The 23,286-nt window shown below is 50.1% G+C and overlaps 2 protein-coding genes across 2 annotated transcripts; one reads left to right on the forward strand and one right to left on the reverse strand.

Moving 5' to 3' along the window:
* Positions 1–5,706: 5,706 nt before the first annotated feature.
* GABARAPL2 (GABA type A receptor associated protein like 2) lies at positions 5,707–9,968 on the reverse strand. Its single transcript, XM_060254217.1, has 3 exons — positions 9,783–9,968; positions 9,465–9,693; positions 5,707–6,191 (listed from the first exon to the last, which is right to left on the reverse strand). Exons 1-3 carry the CDS (start codon positions 9,814–9,816, stop codon positions 6,101–6,103), a joined length of 354 nt encoding a protein of 117 aa, XP_060110200.1. The 5' UTR covers positions 9,817–9,968; the 3' UTR covers positions 5,707–6,100.
* Positions 9,969–10,079: 111 nt separating this feature from the next.
* Positions 10,080–22,983, forward strand: TMEM231 (transmembrane protein 231). The gene is made up of 7 exons (XM_060253881.1): positions 10,080–10,194; positions 10,284–10,447; positions 11,167–11,295; positions 19,107–19,250; positions 19,753–19,834; positions 19,944–20,052; positions 22,803–22,983. The coding sequence occupies exons 1-7, from the start codon at positions 10,080–10,082 to the stop codon at positions 22,981–22,983; spliced, it is 924 nt and encodes a 307-aa protein (XP_060109864.1).
* Positions 22,984–23,286: the final 303 nt, after the last annotated feature.

The following is a 23,286-nucleotide window of genomic DNA, read 5'->3' on the forward strand; positions in this document are numbered from 1 at the left end:
AAGAATGTGTGACTGATCTGAAGTCATTCAGCAGGTGCATGTGGGGGAGGAGTGGGGAATCAAACCTGGTTCTCCCAGATTAGAGTCTGTGCACTCAACCACTGCACCGAACTGGCTTTTCGCCAACCTTCAGGTGAAGGAGCTCTGACTGAAGGCACCTGCCAGGGGTGGCAGCAGCAGCACCTCCTGTGGGGGGAGAGGCTGGCCCCAGGCAAGCAGAGGCTGGCAGGTATCCGGCTCCCACTTCTGAGAGTTGCCGGTTTGACTTGTGCGTTCCTCGAGCTGTTCCCCAAGTGAGTCAGAAGAGCCATTCCAGCTGCTTTTAGCACAGTTGGGACCCTGCCTTGCCATGTTTAGGTGCCTCCTTATTCCTCACAAAGTTAAGGCTCTGCTGAACTCGGGAGGCCCAGAAACATGACCCAGTGGGCCCTGTTTGTTTCCTTCATGTTCTGAAGCTGGGTGCGGCAGGAAGGAGCCCCACGCTTGGCTGAGCAGAATTCCCACCTGCTTTGTTGAGTCTGGGTGGAGGTGTTGAGAACACAGCCTCTGGCATGCCTCCTGGGGCAAGAGCAGCCGCTAGAAGCCCACTGCAATGCCTCCCTCACCCAAGCACGAAGAGGTGGAGGCTCCAGGTTCCCTGGGCCTGAGCCTTGGCTCTGACATCTGACATTTCTCAAGGGCTGTGCACATTTTGTGATGTCGAAAGCCCATGTGTCCTGCAGCTGGTTGCTGCAGAAACAGCAGTTGCCATATTAAATGGAAAACAAGCTGCTGCTTCACGTTGGGGCTTTGAAAAGAGAGAGATCATCCTGGACATGCATGCACATCCACCAGGGTGTCCAGTTGCCCCCACTCTGTTGCTGGCAGGCTGCCTTGGCGTGGGGGTCACCACTCCCCCTGCAGGCAGAGGCAAGAGGGCATCTCCTTTCCTGTGTCACGGCCCAGAAGCGCTGCCTGGTGCCAGCCTCTCTGTCAGCTAGGGAGGAGGCTCCAAGCAGCCCAGGGCACCCTGTGTCCACCCTGGGAAAGGAGGAGGCCGACCTGTGAGATGCACAGGGAAGCAGGGAGGGAGGGGGTACCACAAGTGGCAGTCTACCTCTGTGGGGTTTATTTTGGGGGGAGGGTCCTTTGTTAATAGAACCACCGAGTTGGAAGGGGCCATAGAGGCCATCTAGTCCAGTCTCCTGCTCAAGAGCATCCCAGACAAGTGTTCATCCAACCACTGCTTGAAGACTGCCAGTGAGGGTGGGGGCGCTCACCACCTCCCTAGGTAGCTGATTCCACTGTTGAACAACTCTGACTGTAAAGACAATTTTCCTATATCCAGCTGATACCTTCCCATCCTAGACCCATTATTGTGAGTCCTCTCCTCTGCTGCCAACTGGAACAGCGCCCCGCCCTCCTCTTGAGTGACAGCCCTTCAAAGACTTTAATTAAAGGGAGCAATCCTGTCCCCCCTCTTCTCCCAAGTCCCTCAGCCTTTCCTCCTCAGAGGCCCCTGGTCATCCTTGTCGCTCTCCTCTGCATCCGCTCCATTCTGTCTACATCCTTTTCGAAGCGAGGCCTCCAGAACTCCAGGTACAGCGGGACTGTGACATCTTGCAATGTGGATGTTATGCCTCTGTTGATACACAAGATTGCAATTGCCTTTTTTGCTGCTGCATCACACTGGCTGCTCATATTTAACTTACAGTCCCCCCATACCCCAAGATCTCGTTCATCCAGTATGCATGTTGCTCATTTTGCCCACTTTCCCAACATGTTCAGATCTCGCTGAATTCTATATCTTTTGGTGTGTTCCCTACTCCTCCCAATTTTGTGATATCTGCAGATTTAATGAGTAGCCTCTCCACATCCTCATCCAGATCATTTATAAGAATATTTAAAAGTACCCTGCCCAGAACCAAGCCCTGTGGCACTGCACCGGACTCCTCCCTCCACTGAGATGAAATGCCATTGACAACTACTCTTTGAGTGCAGTTCTCCAACCAGTTCCCTATCCACCTAATTAGCCTAGAGTCCAGTCCATGATCTTCTAGTTTACCCATCAGAACATCATGAGGAACCCTGCCCGAAGCTTTACTGAAATGCAGGTACACAACAGCAACAGCATCCCCTCGACCCAGGAAGCTCGTGACTCAATCAAAGGAGGAAATGAGGTCCTGGCAGAACCTGTTGGGGACAAATCCGTGCTGACTTCCTCAGATCACCAAGCAGTCCTTTAGATGCTCACAGATTGATCCCTTTAAAATCTGCTCCAGTATTTCCCCTGGGACAGAGATCAGACTGACTGGCCTCTAGTTTCCTGGGTCATCCCTCCACCCTTTTTTTGAAAATGGGGATAACATTTGCCCTCCTCCAGTCTTGTGGCATGTCTCCCGCCCTCCAATAGGTCTGGAAGACGATGGACCAAAAGTTCTCTAGAGACTTCTTTGAGCACTGGTGGGTGCATGCCATCTGGCCCGGGGGATTTGTACTCATTCAATGCAGCCAGGGGCTTCTCAGCTTTCTCTCTGCCCATGTCAACCAGGCAGCTTGGACGCTGTGCCTTGCCCACTCCCATCTCTAGATGAGCCTGTTCGCTTCTTCAGGGGGAAATCTGAGGCAAAATAGGCATGAAGCTTTTCAGCTTTCTCTGTCCTCTGTCCAAGTTTCTCCATTTCCACCCAACAGTGGGTGTTGTAGCGAGCCTCCCTGGCCAGCTTTAGCGCAGTGTGCTTTGGCCTCTCCAACGGCTGACCTGCAGTGCCTACAACCCATCAGGCCTCAGAGTCAGTGGAGCTCCTGAATCTCTGAGAGTTCCACCTCCTTCTCCATTGAATAGTAGGTGCAGCTGCATAACAATCCCTGGATGAGCTCCACCACCTATTTTTCTACAAAATGACCCCTGCAACCCATAGATACTCTTCTTTAGAGGTATGTCCTTGCTTCCATTTCTTGAACATTTCCCTTTTCTTCCCCCTTAGCACATCATGGAGCTCTGTCTTGGATCCCTACCAGGTTTCCTTCTTGTTGGAACGGCAATACCTTCAGCTTGCAAGACCTAAATAAAGTGCACAGTTGTATCATCCCAAAACCATCCCCCCCCCCCCCCCGGCGGTCTGTAGAAAAATTGTCTTTCACAGAGCTGGTCCTTGGTGCCAAAAAGGTTGGGGACCACTGGCCTAAAGCACCTGACAAATAATCATCCAGCTGTGTTTTGAAGACTGTCAATGAAGGAGGGCTTCCTAGGCAGCTGGCTCCACCTCTGATCTCTGTTAAAAAAAATTTTTCTTAATATCCAGCCGGTACCTTTCTGCTTGTAATTTGAGCCCATTGCTTCGAGTCCTATCCTTGGCTGCCAAGTGGAACAGCTCCTTGCCCTCCTCTAAATGACAGCCTTTCAAATATTGAAAGAGAGCCCTCCTGTCCCCCCTCAATCTCCTCTTCTCCAGGCTGAACCTTCCCAAGGCCCTCCTCAGCCTTTCCTCAGAGGGCTCTTCCTCCAGGCTCTCTTCTGCACCCGCAGCCGTTCATGAGCAGCAGTTCCACCACTTCATGTTTATGAGCAGCCATTCCACCCCTTCATCCAGATCATTGAAAAAAATGTTGAAAAGAACTATGCCCAAAACAGAGCCCTGCGGCACCTCTCTGGACACCTTTTTGCAATCTGACGAAACTCCATTGACAACCACTCTTTAGGTAGTCCTCTCCACTGAACTGTCCTATAGTCCAGTCTACAGTCCTCCAGGCTGCCCATCAGAATGTCACGGGGAACTGTATCAAAAGCTTTACTAAAATCCAGGTAAACCACATCAACAGTGCTCCCGCAGTCCAAACTATGCTTGCAGCTCCCATCACCTCCTGTTACAGTGAATTCCAAATATTAATCACCTTTTGGGGAAGAAGTACTTCCTTTTATCAGTTCTAACCTGACTGCTCGGCAATTTCATTGAATGTCCAAGAGTTCTCATATTGGGAGAAAAGTGCCACTATCTCTACCTTCTCTATCCCATGCATAATCTTGTAAGCCTCTATCATGTCTCCCCTCAGTCAATGTTTCTCCAAGCTAAAAAGCCCCAAACGTTTTAACCTTTCTTCATAGGGAAACTGTCCCAACCCTTTAATCATTCTAGTTGTCCTTTTCTGCACTTTTCCCAGTGCTATAATATCTTTTTTGAGGTGTGACCAGAATTGTACTTTTTTGAGGTGTGACCAGTATTCCAAATGAGGCTGCACCATCGATTTATACAGGGGCATTATGATACTGGCTGATTTGTTTTCCAATTCCCTTCCTAATACCTGATTAAAGAAGGAAATCAGGTTGGTCTGGCAAGACCTGTTTGAGACAAATCCATGCTTTAGCCTCTGGCTCACACATTTTTGTCTTAGCTCAAGGAAACTAATTTCTGCAGGCTCACAAATTTAATGGCAGTACTCACAAAGTAGAATTTTTGCTCACAAGACTCCGCAGCTTAGAGGGAACACTGCTGCCCAAGTGTGCTCTCTGTCCCCCTAACCCATATCTACCCTCCATGAGCCAAAGGGTGTGGAATTGTTAGCCACACACCAGTCCTGCAGCATTCACCTGGAGGAACTGAAAAGGGAGAAAATGGTCAAGCTATGAAATGATTCCTCCTTTTGCCTCTGTGTTCATGACATACAATGAGGATAATGTACATCTGTTCCATGGTTATCAGGCATTTACTCTGGCAAACGATCACATTTGAGTGCTAAAATGTCAATTATACCAGTGTGCATTTGCAATAAAAAAGGCCAACGCCATGCTTGGAATTATTAGGAAGGGAATTGAAAACAAATCAGCCAGTATCATAATGCCCCTGTATAAATTGATGGTGCGGTCTCATTTGGAGTACTGTGTGCAGTTCTGGTCACTGCACCTCAAAAAGGCTATTAGAGGCATTGGAGAAAGTCCAGAAAAGGGCAACTAGAATGATTAACGCTTGGGACTCTTTAGCTTGGAGAAACGTCGACTGAGAGGTGACATGATAGAGGTTTACAAGATAATGCATGGGATGGAGAAAGTAGAGAAAGAAGTACTTTTCTCCCTTTCCCACAATACCAGAACTCGTGGGCATTCGATGAAATTGCTGAGCAGACAGGTTAAAACGGATAAAAGTAAGTACTTCTTCACCCAAAGGGTGATTAACATGTGGAATTCACTGGCACAGGAGGTGGTGGCGGCCACAAGCATAGCCACCTTCAAGAGGGGTTTAGATAAAAATATGGAGCAGAGGTCCATCAGTGGCTATTAGCCACAGTGTGTGTGTATATATATAAAAATTTTTGCCACTGTGTGACACAGAGTGTTGGACTGGATGGGCCGTTGGCCTGATCCAACATGGCTTCTCTTATGTTCTTAACTAAAAAAGCAGCATGCCACTGCATAATTGGTTAAAAAAAGATTTAAGAGTGAAAGCCAGAAGTTAAAGACTTGTTAGCTTACAATTTCTATCCTTTGTAAACTGCTAGAAAGTGTGGTTATGGTTATTTTGTGAAACATATCAAAGAACATCCACTTTATTCAGAGAAAGAATCTGCACAAATTTTGCCAAAGCAGTTTGGTTGCCACTTTCCACCTCCAAAGCAAAAGAAGAGCCTGCCCTTGTCCCTCCACCCCCACTGTAGCTCTGCTGAAGGGCAAGTAGAGCCACAGGAGCCTGCTCGTTAACACAAAGCTGGAAAATATAATGGAATCACCACAGGTTTGTGAGAGAAGTTTTAATTATCACAGCCTCTAGTGGAATTCACCAAGAGGAACATATACATCAACATATAAGTATCTTGATACTGCTGAGGATAACCAAGAAGCTCCCATGACATTAAATAATAATTAAACATTTCAAACCCCCCCCCTCCCAATTTCAACTACTTTGCTTCAATATGTAAACAATAATGCCATGAAATGTTTCTCAGGAAGGGAGGCGATGGAATTTACAGCCATGATAATGTGCAACAGAAATAAATTACTAGTCTTAACAAACCAAAATCTATCACTACATTAAATCAACCCAGTGGCGGATGCAGGATAAGCCAAGGGAGGGTCATGATCACAAACCACAAGCTATGTACAAGAAGAGGCGAAGGAGGGGAGATGCTGTCAGACACCAAACGTGTTTTCTCCACTGTAGGCCACGTACAAGAATCCATCCTCGTCCTTTTCCTTTTCATACAGCTGCCCCATAGTCAGGCTTGAAGAAGAAAAAGAGGCAGTGAGACACCAGCCAAGGAAGTAAAGCGGAGTACACACTGAACCAGAAGCCACGGCACACCTGTGAGCATGGGCTTGCAGGAAGGAGCTCCTGCCCCAGAGCCTCAAGGCACAAGCACTTCCTGCCTGCCGCCTTTGGGCAAAGGACCTGAGACTGTGCCAAGTGCTGGGCTGCCTATTAAATCCATAACATTGCGCAAAATGCTGGACTGTACTAGCCTTGTGGCCACCGTGCCCAACTGGTGCAACAGCATCCACCTCACACACCAGCTCTTCAGCCACGCCCAGAACCAAGCCCATGATTGCTCCCCCTGGTTGGCAACTGTGCCAGTGCGCAGGAATCTCATTTCTACAGTGCAACTCAAGCACACAAATATTTGCGTAGTCTGTGTAATGGTACTTGAAGTCACGCAGGATTACAGCATTTTTGCACTCTCCCTTAATTCCTTCTGCCTCTTGAGATCAGCCTCGGGTCCAACAGGGTGGGGGCAAGAATAGCACCCCCTTATTGGAGGTAACCCTTAGGCCATGGTATCTTTGCCTTCAGTGATTCTGTGGGGCAGTTTCTTCCCTGGATGTTTTCTAGCTTCCTTGACTCTATGGTCCCTGTGATATATGTAGAGCAATGCTGTTCCCACCATTGTCTTCCGCACCACAGCAGAGCGGGAACGTGAGCCTGTGTCTCACACTCCAGCTGCTCTGATTCCTTGCTATCCCTGGAGCTGCTCCTAGCAACTGATGCCAAAGGTGACCTGGCTGTGGTCACCAGACACGTGCCTCGGCGGAACATCCACCGCACGTTACTGCAGGACACCTGGCTCAACAAATCGCTGGAACTGCCAATCACTGCAGTGTCTCTAGGGCACCCTCAGTACAGGTGGAGCGATAAGCAAGTTTTGTACATCAGAATGTTTGTTTTATAATAAGTGTTTGTGCATTGTCTATTTGTGTGTTAACTTTAGCCTACTTAGTGGTGGTTGATAATTCATTTCTTAACTGTCTCACACTGGCTCCAGTATTCAATTAAGCAGAACTTTTAAAGGTGATAATAAAATCAGAAGAAATTGTAGAAAATTTAGAATAGGATTAGAGATGAGGTTTTCATTCTACAACACTTTAATTTAAAAAAATCCATAGCCAGGATGAGGTTGTGTGGAAGCAACACTTAGAGGTGCAAAGGTGGAGGTGGGAAGATTGATTACAAAACCTAAAAACTTCCCCTTTACTTTTTCCCAAGATTCCCCCCCCCCCCCATTTTTCCTGTTGGAAAAATTTGGGAAGACTGAAGAACACAAAAAAATTCCTATGAAGTAACTAACTTAGAATAAGACAAGGTTTTATTCACTGAGAAGGTATAATGTGAAATTTTTGTGCCAGTTACCCCTATAGCATCAGGTAGCAGTAATTCCTATATTTACTGTAAACATATGCAACACTTTCAAGTGTGCTTATTGTTTAAGCGTGAATAATTTTAGAAGAAGACGACTGCAGATTTATACCCTGCCCTTCTCTCTGAATCAGAGATTCAGAGCAGCTTACAATCGCCTTTATCTTCTCTCCCCACAACAGACACCCTGTGAGGTGGGAGGGGCTGAGAGAGCTCTCACAGCAGCTGCCCTTTCAAGGACAACTCCTATGAAAGCTATGGCTGACCCAAGGCCATTCCAGCAGCAGCTCAAGTGGAGTAGAGGGGAATCAAACCCAGTTCTCCCAGATAAGAATCTGCGAACTCAACCACTACACCAAACTGGCTCTTAGCAACAGTTAACATAAGAACACAAGAGAAGCCCTGTTGGATCAGGCCAATGGCTCCTCCAGTCCAACACTCTGTGTCACAAGGGGCCAAACAAAACAAAACAAAAAAACAATCCAGGTGCCATCAGGAGGAATTGATATCTCTAATGAGAACTGATATCCCTAATGCATTTAATTATAAGAGTTCAGTGTTGTTGATGTTATAAACTTCAGCTTGATATTCAGATATGCTGCTAGCTCTGTCTATTGAGACTGTACATTAATAGTTTCTAGCCAAATAATGCATTTTCTTTTGCTTATTGCAGAACTTTTCTACCTTCAGCTTTTCACTTCTCAGGTGACAGAATTTAAGTATGTACTCAGGTAACACACTGTGCAGCAGCAGTTTGCAGTTCTCTGCAGTTTTGCTCAGCAAATTCCAAAAAGCAGTTACACTGTTGAATTTTGTTAATACACTAAATAATACAACTCTTTATATTCTAATTAGGTTACAATTGGTGCATTTTTATTACAGCAGTAATATAATTAGAGATTAAACAGGAAGATACATACTGCATACATTTAAATTTCCCTCCAATTTCTATTCCATTCCTTTTCACCCTTCCCCAGGGCTTCCAGATTGCCAGAAGTTTTGCATGTCTAGCAATGGCTAGGACATAGGGTCATTGAAACACTGGTTCTGTTTATATTCTGCCTGTCTCACTAAAGAGGCCCAAGGCAGCAGACACCATGCTCCTCTTCACTGTATCCTCGCAACAACTCCGAGAGGTAGATGAGGCTGAGAACGTGTAATTGGCCAAAGGTCACCTAGCCAGCTTCCATGGCACAAGTGCAAATTCAGACCCGGATTTCCCAGATATTAGTCCAACCCACCTAACCACTACACTACATGAACAACACACAAAACCCTAAAGGCTGAAAAGCAACCCTGGCTCTTAGAGATGACAGCAGCATTTTTAAGGCTTGCCAAATCCTCTGTTTGGGGGTGCCTTTGCACTGATGCTCAGAGGGCTAATGGGGGGCTGCCAAAGTGAGTGGAGCCACCATGCAAGAGCGCATCTCCTTTACTGGCCTCCACTCAAAGTGCTGGTTTTGCCTTCAAGCCCCCAGGCAGTTTCTGTGTGGAATACCAGGAAGGCCACCTCCCTCCCCCTGCACAAGCCAGCCTGGGCCCTGCCCTACGGAAGGAGGTTCACTGCCCATTTCTTTCCAGCCATTCTGCCTAAGAGTGATTCTTAGTACTGTAGAGGGATTTAATGGTCGGCTGTTCCGCACGAGCGGGATAGCAGCTTTCAAAACACAAAAGGGAGCAAGGAGGACTTGATCCAACTCATCTTTTTTTTGAAGGGAAGGGATGCAAGTTAATTCCATAAAAGGAGGGAAGAGAGCCATAGGGAGCCAACAAGGCTTGTAAAACTGATGATAAGAAGCCAGTGCCCACCCCAAGGGAATCGAGGGGCTGCCGAGTGGAGGCCTGGGCGTGGCTGCCCCCTCTCACCTGGACTGGGGGACGGTCTTGTCGACGAAGAGGAAGATGGCCTTCTCGGAGGGGAGCTGGATCCTCTTGCGGATGATCCACATGAACTGGGCCACGGTGATGTCGGAGGGCACCAGGTACTTCCTCTTGTCGATGTCCACGATCTGCGAGCCGGACACCTTCTCCACGATCACCGGGACGCGGTCGGGGTACTTGGCCCGGATCTTGGCCGACTCCACGCAGCGGTGCTCTGCGGACAGAGGAGGGGCGTGAGCGGGGGAGGGGAGGGGAGGGGAGGGGCAACAGGGCCTCCCCCCCCCCCCCCGGGAAGCCACCCACCGAGCGCGTGGTCCTCCTTGAACATCCACTTCATGGTGCTGCCGGGCCGGGCCGGGGCCTTTGCTGCCAGTCACTGCGCGGCGCGCCCTCCTCTCCTCTCCCCGCCAGGCCAGGCCGAGATCAGCCTGCGCAGGAGGGGGCGGGGCTTCCGGCTGGCGGGTTTCCCGGCAACGCCGCGGGGGGAGGGAGGGAGGCGGTCACGTGGCCCGTCCCGCGAAGGCCGCGTCACGCCGCGCGACAAAGGCGCCCGCGTTGCCATGGGGACCCGCTGATGGGGACGGTGGAGGCGAGACGAGGATGCCGCCGGGGAGGCGCTCCCGGGCCGGGCTCTGCTCGCTGGCCGCCCTGGCGCTCGCCCTCCTGGCCGCCCTCACCGTCCTGCCGCCCCTGCTGCTGGCCTTCCGGAGCCACGGTGTGTGCGGGGCCGAGCGGGCCGGCCGGGCCGGGGATCCGCCTCCATCCCTCCCTGACGCCCCGCTCTCTCTCTCTCTCCCCCCGCAGGCTTCTGGCTGAAGCGCAGCAGCTACGCCGAGCAGCCCTCCGTCCGCTTCCTGCACCAGGGGCTCCTAGCCGCGCTCACGCAAGGCGGCGGCTCTCTGGGCTGGAGCTCCTTCGCCGCCTGCAACCGCCTGCTGGGCGCCCGCCTCCGCCTCCCGCGCCTCTCGGTACGCCGCCCTGGGGCTGGGGCTGGGGGGAGGAGCCTCGCCTCCCCTCCCTCCCTCCCCCCCTTCAGCTCCCTGGAGGGCGACCCCAGCACCGGCGCGCCACTCCCCCCCCCCCCCGAGGAAGCAGTGCAGGCTGCATGGGCGCTCATGCAGAAAGGGCGATGGGACCACGTCCAACCACACACCAGGTGCAGGGCCAGTGGAAGTTGTTCAGTGGGTTGTTGTAGAGTCCTGCAATCCCCAGGTGTCCTCAGGGCTTCCCTGAAGACCAGTTTCTCCTGGACCTCCAGATTGCCCTGCCCAGGCTAGTCGGGTCTCAGAAGCTGAGCAGGGTATTTGGATGGGAGACCAGGGGCGTGATCCAGAAACCATCTCTGAATTGTCTCTTGCCTTGTAAACAAGTCTAGCTCAACACCTAGTGGGGCATAATGCTGAAAGAGCCAGAACTTCTGGCTGTCAGACAGCCCTAGGATCTTCTGGCTGTTCCATACACAATACCATACAACAGTTAATTAACATTGTGGTAGGTTATCCTGGTGACTACATTTCGACTGCTATCAGAGCTGTGAGATTGTGGACCCCAGGTGAGCTGCTGTGTGGGGTCAGTGTAGCGGCAGTTCCTTGTGTGGTCATCAAGGTGGGCTCTAGAGAAGCAGCTCTGAAACTGAGGTAATTGTCTCTAGAACTGTTCTGATCAAACCTTCCCTTTTGCTGCTTAGGCTAGAGAGGAAGACATCAATCAAGATGGCGTGATGGACCTATTACATTTTCAGCTGGAGCTTCCCCTACAATCCACAGAGCAAATACTTGGGATACAGCTCATTCTGACTTTCAGTTACCAGCTACAAGTGAGTATCCCAGAGGTCCGGCTGTTGTCTCTGCAACACGTCAAAGGTTCTGGGCTGCAGTTCTAAGGGCACTGGGTCGAAGCAACATGGGATTCTGAGTAGACCTTCTTCTGATTCCTCCTGATGTATGGGAAATGAGTGGCCTCGATCCTGTGGCTCAGCTAAGATGGTGGGTGGTTTACTTCTCTAGCCCATGCACAGCTAGCAGCATAAACCATAGAGTCTTAATGGGAGGGCTTATGGTCATCAAATATATGAGATATTTTCAGTGGATAAATATATCTGTATAAATAAAGAGCAGAGGCAAATATAAACAAAGGCCATTTATTATAAGAGGTTGTAGTAGATATGTGACGTTTTTGTGTGTAGCCAGAAAATATGGAAGACAGGAACAGCTATCAGTCCATAATAGATGTGGCAGAACAGGCCCACAGGCCCTGTTTCCGCCCTGCCCTTCTGGAGAGTATCTCTCTCTGTCTCATAACTACCGCCACCACCTGACCTTTGTATGGATTTGCTCTCTGGGAGGGTCAGGACTCCCACCTTCCCTTCCAAGTTCTGAGGCCTTGCCTCTATCTCCCACTGCCTAGCGCTTGAATACCATGGGGACAGTTTGCTGTGTGTGGCCCTGGGGGAGTAGCCACTTGCCTACTGCCTGTCTTCCCCCTGGTGCTCCTTTTAAGACAGCATAGCCAAAATGGTAGTGGTACAGAGAACCACTCCCAGCACCCAGTGATAAAATATGTATCCTATATATGTCTCATCTTGGCAAATCCAAGCTCCCTCATTGACTGGGACTGGGTGGGACTGAAGTGCATCAACCTGTGGCTTGTCAAGCCATCAATCAACTGTTCTTGCATAGCACTGGCTGACTCTGCTCTTGGCCTTGGGACAGATGAGGCCTGATTGGCCCTCTGGGGAAATTGCTAGGCAGTGGCTGCTGCTAGACAACTTATCTTGGTTCTCTAAGTAAAAAGCAACCAAGCTTGGTTCTCTCAGTAAAAGGCATGGGGGAGGCCCTTTCAAGTTCTGTTTTGGCTTTTGAGGGAAAACTCATTGGTTGACTCAGCTCCTTTCTCCCACCTGTTGCTTGCCAGCCAAGCCGCTTCTGTCAGTCAAAGGCAACCAACCTTGGTTCTGGCAGTTTATGGCTCTCCCATTGGCTATGCCACCTGTCACTCTGCTTTGCAGAGGAGAGAAAAAAAAGCCTTCCCTCAACTGGCTGAGGGATGGAGGAGGGAAAGAGTCATAGAGAAAGCCTCACAATTGGCTGAGGAACAGAATAGTAGGGACGGCTTTCTCTCGATTGGCTGAGGGCTCCCTTGATTGGCTGAGGACTCCACTGTCCTCCTCTGGAAAGGAAACAGACAGACAGGGGAATAAATGGCATCCTGTAGTACCAAGCCATATTCAGAGAGAGAGAGATAGGGAGAGAAAGCGAGAGACAGAGATTGAAGTCCTATACTTAAGAGAGGGAGCTTTATTAGAGAGGGAGTGTTGGTCTGAAAGGGGGCCGTTGGGGCCAGTCCTGACTAGGGCTGCCAGTTCCAGGTTGGTGGGAAATTCATGGCAATTCTGTGATGGAGTTTTGAGGAGGGCATAGGAGTTAGGAGCTTCAGAGTAGGGACTCCCAGACCCAGGTTCTTGCTATGGAAGCTGGCTGGGTGATTTCGGACCAGTCACAGACTTCCAGCTTAACCTGCCTCACAGGGTTGTTGTGCAGATCAAAGTGGGGAGAGGAGAATGATATAAGCTGCTTTGGTGCCCCCCCCTACTGTGGAGGAGGACTGTCCTTTTCTAATGTAGAGGTTGCAGGGAGGTGGAAGGCGATGGAAAGTTGAAGTCAGAGGGGCAGATAAAGGGAAGGAGATAGGGTTGCTAACTCCAGGTTAGGAAATTCCTGGAGATTTAAGGGGTGGAGTCTGGAGAGGGTGGGGTTTGAGGAGGGGGTGGGACCTCAGACAGGTACAGTGCCATACATCACCCTCCAAACCAGTAATTTCCTTCTTGGGAACCACTGTTGCCAATTTCCAGGTGACAGCGGGAGATCATTCAGAATTACAGTCACTCTCCAGATGGCAGAGATCAGCCCCCCCTTGAGGTGGGGGGAAGGGAATGAATGCCTTCACATGGGTGGTGGGGCACTTTATTCCCAGTTAAAAAGAAAAAATGTAAAAACATACTGTTAGCGCAGCACCAGACTGAACAAGGGTTACAAAAGAAATGGGGGGAAATGCAAATCCTCAGTCCCACTCGCTATACGTGCCCCATCAGATGGCTCCTTTTACTTAGGCTCTTTTTGCTGAGGATGTTACAGATTCCTAGAGTTTCCTTTTTGAAGCCTGCTCTAGCTGTTGAGTAGAGCACATGGTCACTGGCTGTCTTCCCAGTGGAGAGTCTGTGTGTCCTCATGGATGCAGGGCCCAAGGAAAACAGACCTGTAGCACAGTGTTTTTATATCTGTTCTTCCCCTGACCAGGTCATGCCAGGTCAAAGAAGCATTTTCTGGAGATCTCTAACAATCTGTTTTCTGAAGATTTCTAGCATTCTATTCCTCCCAAACTCTGTCCCCTGCTCGGAGAAGGAAAAAAGCTTAAGTCACCCATTCTTTCTCCTGTTAGATCGATAAACCCATTCTCATTAAGACCCAATCGAATGGAATCGGATTTGCTGAGAAATCCTTCCAAAGCAGTTGCCTTTTAGAGCTTTCTTTGAAGTCTTCATAACTGCGGCAGAGGGCCTGCGAGGATGAAGAACGTATGAATATATGAAGCTGCCTTCTACTGAATCAGACCCCCTTTGGTCCATCAAAGTCAGTATTGTCTACTCAGACTGGCAGTGGCTCTCCAGGATCTCCAGCTGAGGTTTTTCACACCTATTTGCCTGGACTCTTTAGTTGGAGATGCCGGGGATTGAACCTGGGACCTTCTGCTTACCAAGCAGATGCTCTACCACTGAGCCACTGTCCCTCCCCAAGTGGGTGCCTGAAGCGTTTCCCTCTGACCTGTCCCTCTTAACAGTTTTCCACATGAGCAGTGTGTTCGGTCATTCCTTAGTGTTGAACTTACAGTCTGTGTGCTTGTAGGTGGCACGTGCGCATGGTTGGGAGGCAAGGACCAGTTCCATCACATGTCAGGATGAGCCTCTGCTCGTGAGGCCAATGTTATTAGGTTCTGTAGCAGCACCTTTGAGTGTACATATGATGCTACCTTATACCAAGGTGAACTGTTGAGTCTGCCTACTCAGTACTTGCTGCTCTGGCTGTGGTTCTCTGAGGCTGCAGCTTATGTTGGGGACAGAGCTGGTGCTGGGTTTGTTGACAGGCCTGAAAAAGGTAAAGGTAGTCACCTGTGCAAGCACCAGTCATTTCCAACTCAGGTGACATCACATCACAATGTTTTCACGGCAGACTTTTTACGGGGTGGTTTGTCATTGCCTTCCCCATTCATCTACACTTTCCCCCCAGCAAGCTGGGGGCTCATTTTACCGACCTCGGAAGGATGGAAGGCTGAGTCAGCCTTGAGCGAGCTACCTGAACCCAGCTTCCGCTGGGATTGAACTCAAGTCATGAGCAGGGCTTGGACTGCAGTACTGCAGTTTACCACTCTACGCCACGGGGCTCTTGACGGGTATAGTCCCTGGATTTACGTCTCTGATTCCTGGTGAGGAGCCTCTGTAGATGAGATGCTGTCCGTAAGCAAGGAGAGACTGCCCACTCAAGCATAGTAACTAAGCAAATTCAAGAGGAAAAAATCTAGGAGTTGTAACTGTATTCTTCAGCAAACGAGGAACTCTTCCACTAATCATGATGCCAAACCACTCCTGTGGCAAAAATGCACCAGTGGCATTCCTGTGCACTGTCTTGGGGAGTTCTCTCTGTCAGAGCTGCAGTGACAGAGAACAGGTTAGTAGACTAGATGGACCTTTGGTCTGATCCAGCACTGTCCCTCCCCCTCAAAATTTTGCACAAATTCCTGGCTGCTTTATCTACCTGATACATGCCCTTCTTCATGCAGTCTCAGCTCTTTGCACCAGTAAATCAGGCTGGCTGGCAAGCCTGGCTGAAGATGGCACTTGGCTACCTTAAACTATGGTCAGGGTTATCCAGTGCACACATTCTGAGAGGACAGAAACAAGGTGGGAGTCTTCCAGGGCGTAAGCTTGCTGCTTATAGTGAGCTTTGACTGGAGTGAATGCACAGGGCTGAGTTTTTGGTCTGCTAAGATGGCATCTGATATGCAGCTGGCGTCAGCTTCCTCTATACAGACGGTGCCTTATATAATTTAAAACATTTTTTTATTTATGGTTTTTTCATCTTCCTGCTCCAAGAAGGTTACAGCCCTCTTTTGGGGAGGGGGGGACTGCAGGGGGGGGGGGAAGAAAGAGAGACTGAAGGGCAGCAGGATGTTGGCCTGAGAACTCAGTGCCTGTGCCAAAGGCTGGGTGCGACTGGAAGGAAGGACTGCTACTTCTCACTGAGCCGGAAGCAGCAGCATGCATGCATGCGCCGCTCGGGCCTGGTCAGCCTCTGTCTAGGAATGACTCTGGAGCCCACAGCATACCAAGAATACACTGCTGAAATATAGGCCGCATTCCCTCCAGAAGAGCCATTTCTTTTCAACTGAGATGATACTAAATGGGGAGGGGTTGCAAACACAGAAGAAGACAGAAACAGGATACAGGATGACCTTGACAGGCTGGAAAACTGGGCTAAAACCAATAAAATGAATTTTAACAGGGATAAATGTAAAGTTCTGCATTTAGGTAGGAAAAATCCAATGCATGGTTATAGGATGGGGAAGACTTGTATTAGCAGTAGTATGTGTGAAAAGGATCTAGGGGTCTTAGTGGATAATACGCTGAACATGAGTCAACAGTGTGATGCAGTAGCTACAAAGGCCAATGTGATTCTGGGCTGTGTCAACAGAAGTCTAGAGTTCAGATCCGGTGAAGTGACATTGGGTTTTTCCTACCTGCATGGTTATAGGATGGGGAAGGCTTGTCTTAGCAGTAGTATGTGCGAAAAGGATCTAGGGGTCGTTCAGCCCAATCCAGAGAGCTGCTGTGTAGCTGCGCTCGAGTGCAGAACTAGCGCCTGCGGCCATAGTTGGCTCCCAAAGGAAAGACATTTCGAGGGGGAAGAGCGGCCTGATGAGCGAGAGAGAACCCTTTGCCATGGTGATTCTGCCCAGGCGCACGCCATTGGCCTGCTGCTGAGGCAGGGGTGGGGGAGGCACAGGCTCGCGCGGGACCACGGGATTGGCCAGCCCATTGTACGTGACCGGACGAGGGGACAGAAAGCCTGTGCCTGAGAGGCCGTCAATCCCCCCGCTCCCTCCCGCTGTCAGAGACTCTGCCAATGGCAGGCAGAGGCATGCGTAGACAAGCAGGAAGTCCCAAGTGCAGGAGTTCGCTATCCTAGACAGCGGCTGGAGTGTGTGTCTGGGAGTGGCCAGACCACGTCCGAAAGACACCACCACCCAGAGCCCTCCCCCGGTGTTGCCCTGCTGTCACCCCCTGCTATGTGCAAGGAACACCTCCCCTGGGGGCCGCAGAACTCAGAGTGCGAGCTGCTGGGCATGCATCCACTTCAGCAGCACCCTCCCCAGTGCCCTGCACACAACAGCCCTGTGCGGTCGGGTAGGCCGTCAGCCCGGGCAGGCTGAAGGGAGCCACTCCCCCTCCCCTGTCCAGCCATGAGGGGGGCAGTGTGGCGGCTCATAGCCCATTTCCCCCCACCCCAAGAACCAAGTCTGCCCACCCTCCCAGGCATTCCCTTGGAGAGGCCACTGACAGGGGGGGTTGCCCTGGGAATGCGCAGCAGATGCCAAGCAGGAGAGACAACAGAGGGCACAGCTCAGACTTTATTTTTTCAGAACAGAGTGCAACAGTTTCCCTGGAGCGCGCTGGGCAGTCTCGCCGTGGGTGGGGCTGCATTCCAAGTGGTGGGCAGAAACAGCTGAGGGAGTGGGGGGGCAGTGGAGTGACACACATGGAAGCCTCTGTGCTTGAGTCCCACCTGCAAAACAGAGACAGAAATCAAGAGCACCTGCAGGGGCGGTAGCTGGAAGAGCAAGCAGTTTCAGCCGGGCGCTCTCTTAAAGGGACAGTCTCTGACCCGCCTCCCCGCATCGGGGCAGCTGCCACCACCCCTCCCATGCCCTTCCAGGGGATGGGAATGCGGCAGAGGGCAGACCAAGGGAAGCAGGCAGCAGCACAGGAGAGCGGGCTCAGCCAGTGCCAACTGCCTGGTTCAAGTGCCAGGGACGCTCACACACCAAGCAGCCAAGAGCGAGGGAAGGGGAGGGGGAGGACGGGGGGGGGGGGACAATGAAACTTATCCAGCCGTGGGCGACCGTCCTCACTCACATGCAGAGCCTCCAGAAGCCCAGAACCAAGAGCTCTCCCCCTCGCAAGTCAAAGCTACTGTCAAAGCAACTGCGCAGTCAACACTCGTCACCAACGTGCCTGCCTGTCCCTCACTCTAAGTCTGTATGGCCGGGAGCTCGCCAGCAGAACTTCCCGCCATGCAAACCTGTCCCTAACAACTGAGTTGTGTGAGGCAGAGCAGAAGTATTTCTAGGAGGGGGGGGGGGCGATTGGGCGCTGGGGAGGGGGCTTGCCAGGCCGAGGGGTGAGGGGATTGGTGAGGCAATCACGCCGCTCCCTAAGGGGTTTGCAAGCTTCCGCAGTGGCGGAAGCAACCTTTGTTTTTGGTTTCAACGAGTGTCCATGGGACACGCCGCTATTTTTGCAGGTGTAACGTTGCGCCTCTCGAGGGAGGGGCGTGTCATGGGCCAAACTGCTCAGGAAGCTGCCTAAGCCTGGCCGCGCCCCCAACTCCACCCCCTCCTCTGCCTGAGCACCATACTCCGCCTCACTTCCGCCCATGCTCAGGTGCAGCTGCTCTCGGGTGGAGTGACGCTGGGGTGGCCCCCCGCCCACATAACTCCCCTCCACTGTGGCTGCACTGGTCATACGTCGGTGCAAATGCTTCTGGCGCCCATGTAGCGGCAAGTCCACTCCCAGAGTGCTTTCAGCCCCCCCCCCCCCCAGATTGTGCTGTTAGTGGATCATACACTGAACCTCAGTCAACAGTGTGATGCGGTGGCTAAAAAGGCAAATGTAATTTTGGGCTGTATCAACAGAAGTATAGTGTCCAGATCCCATGATATGATGGTATCGCTTTGCTCTGGTAAGACTTCACCTGGAGTATTGTGTTCAGTTTTGGGCACCACATCTTAAGAAGGATATAGACAAGCTGGAACAGATCCAGAGGAGGGCAACAAAGATGGTGAGGGATTTGGAGACCAAGTCCTATGAGGAAAGGTTGAAGGAACTGGGGATGTTTAGCCTGGAGAGGAGGTGGCTGAGAGGTGATAGGATCACCATCTTCAAGTACTTGAAGGGCTGTCATATAGAGGATGGTGTGGAATTGTTTTCTGTGGCCCCAGAAGGTAGGACCAGAACCAGTGGTTGAAATTAAATCAAAAGAGTTTCCGGCTCAACATGAGGAAGAACTTCCCGATAGAGCGATTCCTCAGTGGAACAGGCTTCCTCAGGAGGTGGTGGGCTCTCCTCTCCTTCTTTGGAGGTTTTTCAACAGAGGCTAGATGGCCATCTGACAGCAGTGAGGATCCTGTGAATTTAGGGGGAGGAGTTTGTGAGTTTCCTGCATTGTGTGACACAGCAGGTTGAGCCAAAGACAGACACAAGAGGAGAGGAACAGGCCCAGGCAGGCAGTCTGTTGTGTGAGACAGCAGGTCAGGCCAAAGACAAACCCCGCTCCTTGCTTGCTGCTGCCGTTTCAGAGAATGTCCACATTTGTGATGCAGAGCATGGCCTACCTCCAGTCCTTCTCCCCTGTGCCAGGGTCACGAGTCGTCGTGAACGGAGACCTGAAGCTGCGTCAGAGGCAGCCGCTTGGCCATTGTGGGCTGGACAACAGATACAATGTGAGTGCTGCCTGGTGTGGCTGGAGTGAAATGCTGTGCTCAGCGGGGGGAGGCCAGTAAAAGGTGTGTCTGCAGTAGTGCAGTCTGGTGGGAGGCTGTTATGACTCAGAAAAGGATAAGAGGGTTGGAAGGGCTGCTGCAGCTGCCTACAGTTCTTGGAATCAGTGGGGCAAATGCAGAATTACTGTTCCTGTCACATATTGTTTACAAGTGTGCATAAACATACAGCATCTTTTAAAATGGCAGAAATGTTACAGCATAATAATCCACCTGTTGGGGTCCTTAGCACAGGGGATGGTATCAAGGATTAGTGCAGTTGCCAGAAATACAGAACAGCCTTGGTCAGAGGATGTCTGTACCACGGTTTTGAGGGCTCCTCAGCATCGAAGCGACTGGAAGCTCATAATGGGAACCTCTGTAGTTATCCCAGTTGACTGTAGCTGCTGTCTGAGAGTGTGGCAGGTCGTCCCTCTCAGGATGACTGTTGGTGCTCTTGTGGCAGGTATCGGTGATCAATGGCTCAAGCCCTTTTGCCCAGGATTATGATCTCCAGAACATAGTGGCAGCATATCAGGCGAGAAATGGTAAGCTTGCATGCAACACAACCTTTCCTAGAACAGCTTAGACTTGTCTGCATGTGTTCTTCCAGAATACTTTGGTTATTGATGGCAAAATCCTGCTTTTTCTTTGCAGTCACAACAGTTTTGTCTACTGACACGGGCCCCATCTGGGTGGTTGGAAGAGCACCCAGTGACCCTTTTGTGATCCAGGCCACCATCCATTACCCAGTGGAACTGATTGTATATCCTTTTGACTGCTGGGCGGTCTGGCACACAGGAGAGCGGTAGGGCAGTTTTGAGTAGAGTTGGGTAAACCTGGCATGGGATGCTCCGATCTGAATGAGTAGACAGGCTGCTGCCGGGGGGGGGGGGCACACAAGGTGGGAGATGAGCCTTGGACAGACTGAGGTGTGGCAGGCTCCTCTCCTATGACCAAATATGTGAGATGTAAGTGAGGAAATGATGGGCCAATGAAAGAGAGAGCAGATACTGAGTTTGAGCAAAGGGGCATCAGGACCCCCCTCACCACCACTGGTAGATGACCTCTAAAAGTGATTGCACCGCTTGGGAGCAGTGACCATAACGTTATTGATTTCACCATTTGTATAAATAGAGAGTAGCCCCAAAAGACCAGCACAACCACGTTTATCTTCAAAAGGGGAAAATTCTCTGAGATGAGGAAGCATGTGAAGAGGAAACTGAAAGGAAAGGTAAATACAGTCAAAACCCTTGGGGAAGCTTGGAGGCTATTTAAAACTACAATCCTAGAAGCTCAAATAAAATATATACCAGAAGTTAGGAAAGGCACAAACAGGCATAAGAAAAGGCCTGCATGGTTAACAAACAAAGTAATGGAAGCTGTAAAAGGTAAGAAGGACTCCTTTAAGCGGTGGAAAGCCAGTCCAAGTGAGATTAATAAAAGGGAACACAGGCTGTGGCAAATCAAATGCAAGACTGTGATCAGGCAGGCAAAAAGGGACTATGAGGAGCATATTGCAAAAAACATGAAAACCAACAATAAAAATTTCTTCAAGTATATTAGAAGCAGGAAACCAGCCAGGGAGGCAGAGGGGCCCGTGGATGACCAAGGGGTAAAAGGATTACTGAAGGAGGATAGGGAAATGGCTGAGAAGCTGAATGCATTTTTTGCCTCCATCTTCACAGTGGAAGATGAGAAGTGTTTGCCCGCTCCAGAACCACTTATTTTGGAAGGGGTGTTGAAAGACCTGAGTCAGATTGAGGTGACAAGAGAGGAGGTCCTACAACTGATAGACGAATTAAAATCTAATAAGTCACCAGGTCTGGATGGCATACATCCAAGAGTTCTGAAAGAACTCAAAGTTGAACTTGTGGATCTCCTGACAAAAATATGTAATCTTTCATTGAAATCTGCCTCCGTTCCTGAGGACTGGAAGGTAGCAAATGTCACCCCCATCTTTAAAAAGGGTTCCAGAGGAGATCCGGGAAATTACAGGCCAGTCAGTCTGACTTCAATACCGGGAAAGTTGGTAGAAACCATTATCGACAGAATGAGTAGGCACATTGATGAACACAAGTTATTGAGGAAGACTCAGCATGGGTTCTGTAAAGGAAGATCTTGCCTCACTAACCTGTTACAGTTCTTTGAGGGGGTGAACAAACATGTGGACAAATTAGATCCAATAGATGTTGTTTACCTTGACTTCAGAAAGCTTTTGATAAAGTTCCTCATCAAAGGCTCCTTAGTAAGCTTGAGAGTCATGGAGTAAAAGGACAGGTCCTCTTGTGGATCAAAATCTGACTGAGTAATAGGAAGCAGAGAGTGAGTATAAATGGGCAGTCTTCCCAGTGGAGGACGGTAAGCAGTGGGGTGCCGCAGGGCTCAGTACTGGGTCCCATGCTCTTTAACTTGTTCATAAATGATTTGGAGTTGGGAGTAAGCAGTGAAGTGGCCAAGTTTGCAGGTGACACTAAATTGTTCAGGGTGGTGAGAACCGGAGAGGATTGTGAGGCACTCCAAAGGAATCTGTTGAGGCTGGGTGAGTGGGCGTCAACGTGGCAGATGAGATTCAATGTGGCCAAGTGCAAAGTAATGCACATTGGGGCCAAGAATCGCAGCTGCAAATACAAGTTGATGGGTTGTGAACTGGCAGAGACTGACCAAGAGAGAGATCTTGGGGTCGTGGTAGATAATTCACTGAAAATGTCAAGACAGCAATTACAATAAAAAAGGCCAATGCTGGGAATTATTAGGAAGGGAACTGAAAACAAATCAGCCAGTATCATAATGCCCCTGTATAAATCGATGGTGCGGTCTCATTCGGAATACTGTGTTCAATTCTGGTCACCGCACCTCAAAAAAGATATTATGGCACTGGAAAAAGTTCAGAAAAGGGCAACTAGAATGATTAAAGGGTTGGAACACTTTCCCTATGAAGAAAGGTTAAAACGCTTGGGGCTCTTTAGCTTGGAGAAACGTCGACTGCAGGGTAACATGATAGAGGTTTACAAGATTATGCATGGGATGGAGAAAGTAGAGAAAGAAGTACTTTTCTCCCTTTCTCACAATACAAGAACTCATAGGCATTTGATGAAATTGCTGAGCAGTCAGGTTAAAACAGATAAACGGAAGTACTTCTTCACCCAAAGGGTGATTAACGTGGAATTCACTGCCACAGGAGGTAGTGGCGGCTACAGGCATAGCCAGCTTCAAGAGGGGGTTAGATAAAAATATGGAGCAGAGGCCCATCAGTGGCTATTAGCCACAATGTGTGTATGTGTGTGTGTATATATATTTGGCCACTGTGTGACACAGAGTGTTGTACTGGATGGGCCATTGGCCTGATCCAACATGGCTTGTCTTATGTTCTTATGTTCCCCCCCCACACACACACACACACTTTCTGAAAGTATTCTCCATCTCCCATTGCTCTGGCTAGATGTGGTTGAAGTGTGTATTTTTTCACATGTGTGCTTATATTTTGAAATCTAAGTCCTCCTTGACTATTGTTACATATCAGCCAGGCTTCTGGGAAATGATCAAGTTTGCCTGGATCCAGTATGTCTGCCTTCTACTGATTTTTCTCTGGATCTGTGAAAGAATAAAACCCTTCCTTTTCCAGAATCAGGTGCTGTTCGCTGCTCCGGTGTTACCAGCTTCTTCCATTTTGTCCCACAAAGAGCACCAGTCCTGAAAATGGCAATCAAACATGAACAGCTATAGGAGAAGCCACGTAGCCCTGCGTTCACTTTCTTCGGGGTTCTTCCCCACCGGGACGGTGTGCTATTGCTCTTTCAAGACCCAAGCACATCCGTGGCAGTTCTGTTTCCCCTCTGCAAGGGGATGATTTTGCTGTCTGCTGGCTCACCTATTGGCTTTCCTGCTTTGAAATGTTCTTTCTCAGTTGCTGTTGGGTACTAGAGTCTTCTCCACAGCAGCAATTGCTCCTCCTTTGACTTTCCCCCCTGATCTAAGTGTATTTTAGATGCAGTCTGGG

The sequence above is a fragment of the Heteronotia binoei genome, chromosome 14 (assembly GCF_032191835.1).
Source record: "Heteronotia binoei isolate CCM8104 ecotype False Entrance Well chromosome 14, APGP_CSIRO_Hbin_v1, whole genome shotgun sequence".
NCBI lineage: Eukaryota > Metazoa > Chordata > Lepidosauria > Squamata > Gekkonidae > Heteronotia > Heteronotia binoei.

Excerpts from the sequence above, each read along its gene's own strand:
- TMEM231 (XM_060253881.1), top strand. The coding sequence starts at position 10,080 with ATGCCGCCGGGGAGGCGCTCCCGGGCCGGGCTCTGCTCGCTGGCCGCC. Across the intron at positions 10,448-11,166 it reads TCCGCCTCCCGCGCCTCTCG|GCTAGAGAGGAAGACATCAA; the intron begins GTACGCCGCCCT and ends TTTGCTGCTTAG. Across the intron at positions 19,251-19,752 it reads GGCTGGACAACAGATACAAT|GTATCGGTGATCAATGGCTC; the intron begins GTGAGTGCTGCC and ends CTCTTGTGGCAG.
- GABARAPL2 (XM_060254217.1), bottom strand. The coding sequence starts at position 9,816 with ATGAAGTGGATGTTCAAGGAGGACCACGCGCTCG. Across the intron at positions 9,694-9,782 it reads CAAGGAGGACCACGCGCTCG|AGCACCGCTGCGTGGAGTCG; the intron begins GTGGGTGGCTTC and ends CTCTGTCCGCAG. Across the intron at positions 6,192-9,464 it reads AAGACCGTCCCCCAGTCCAG|CCTGACTATGGGGCAGCTGT; the intron begins GTGAGAGGGGGC and ends TTCTTCTTCAAG.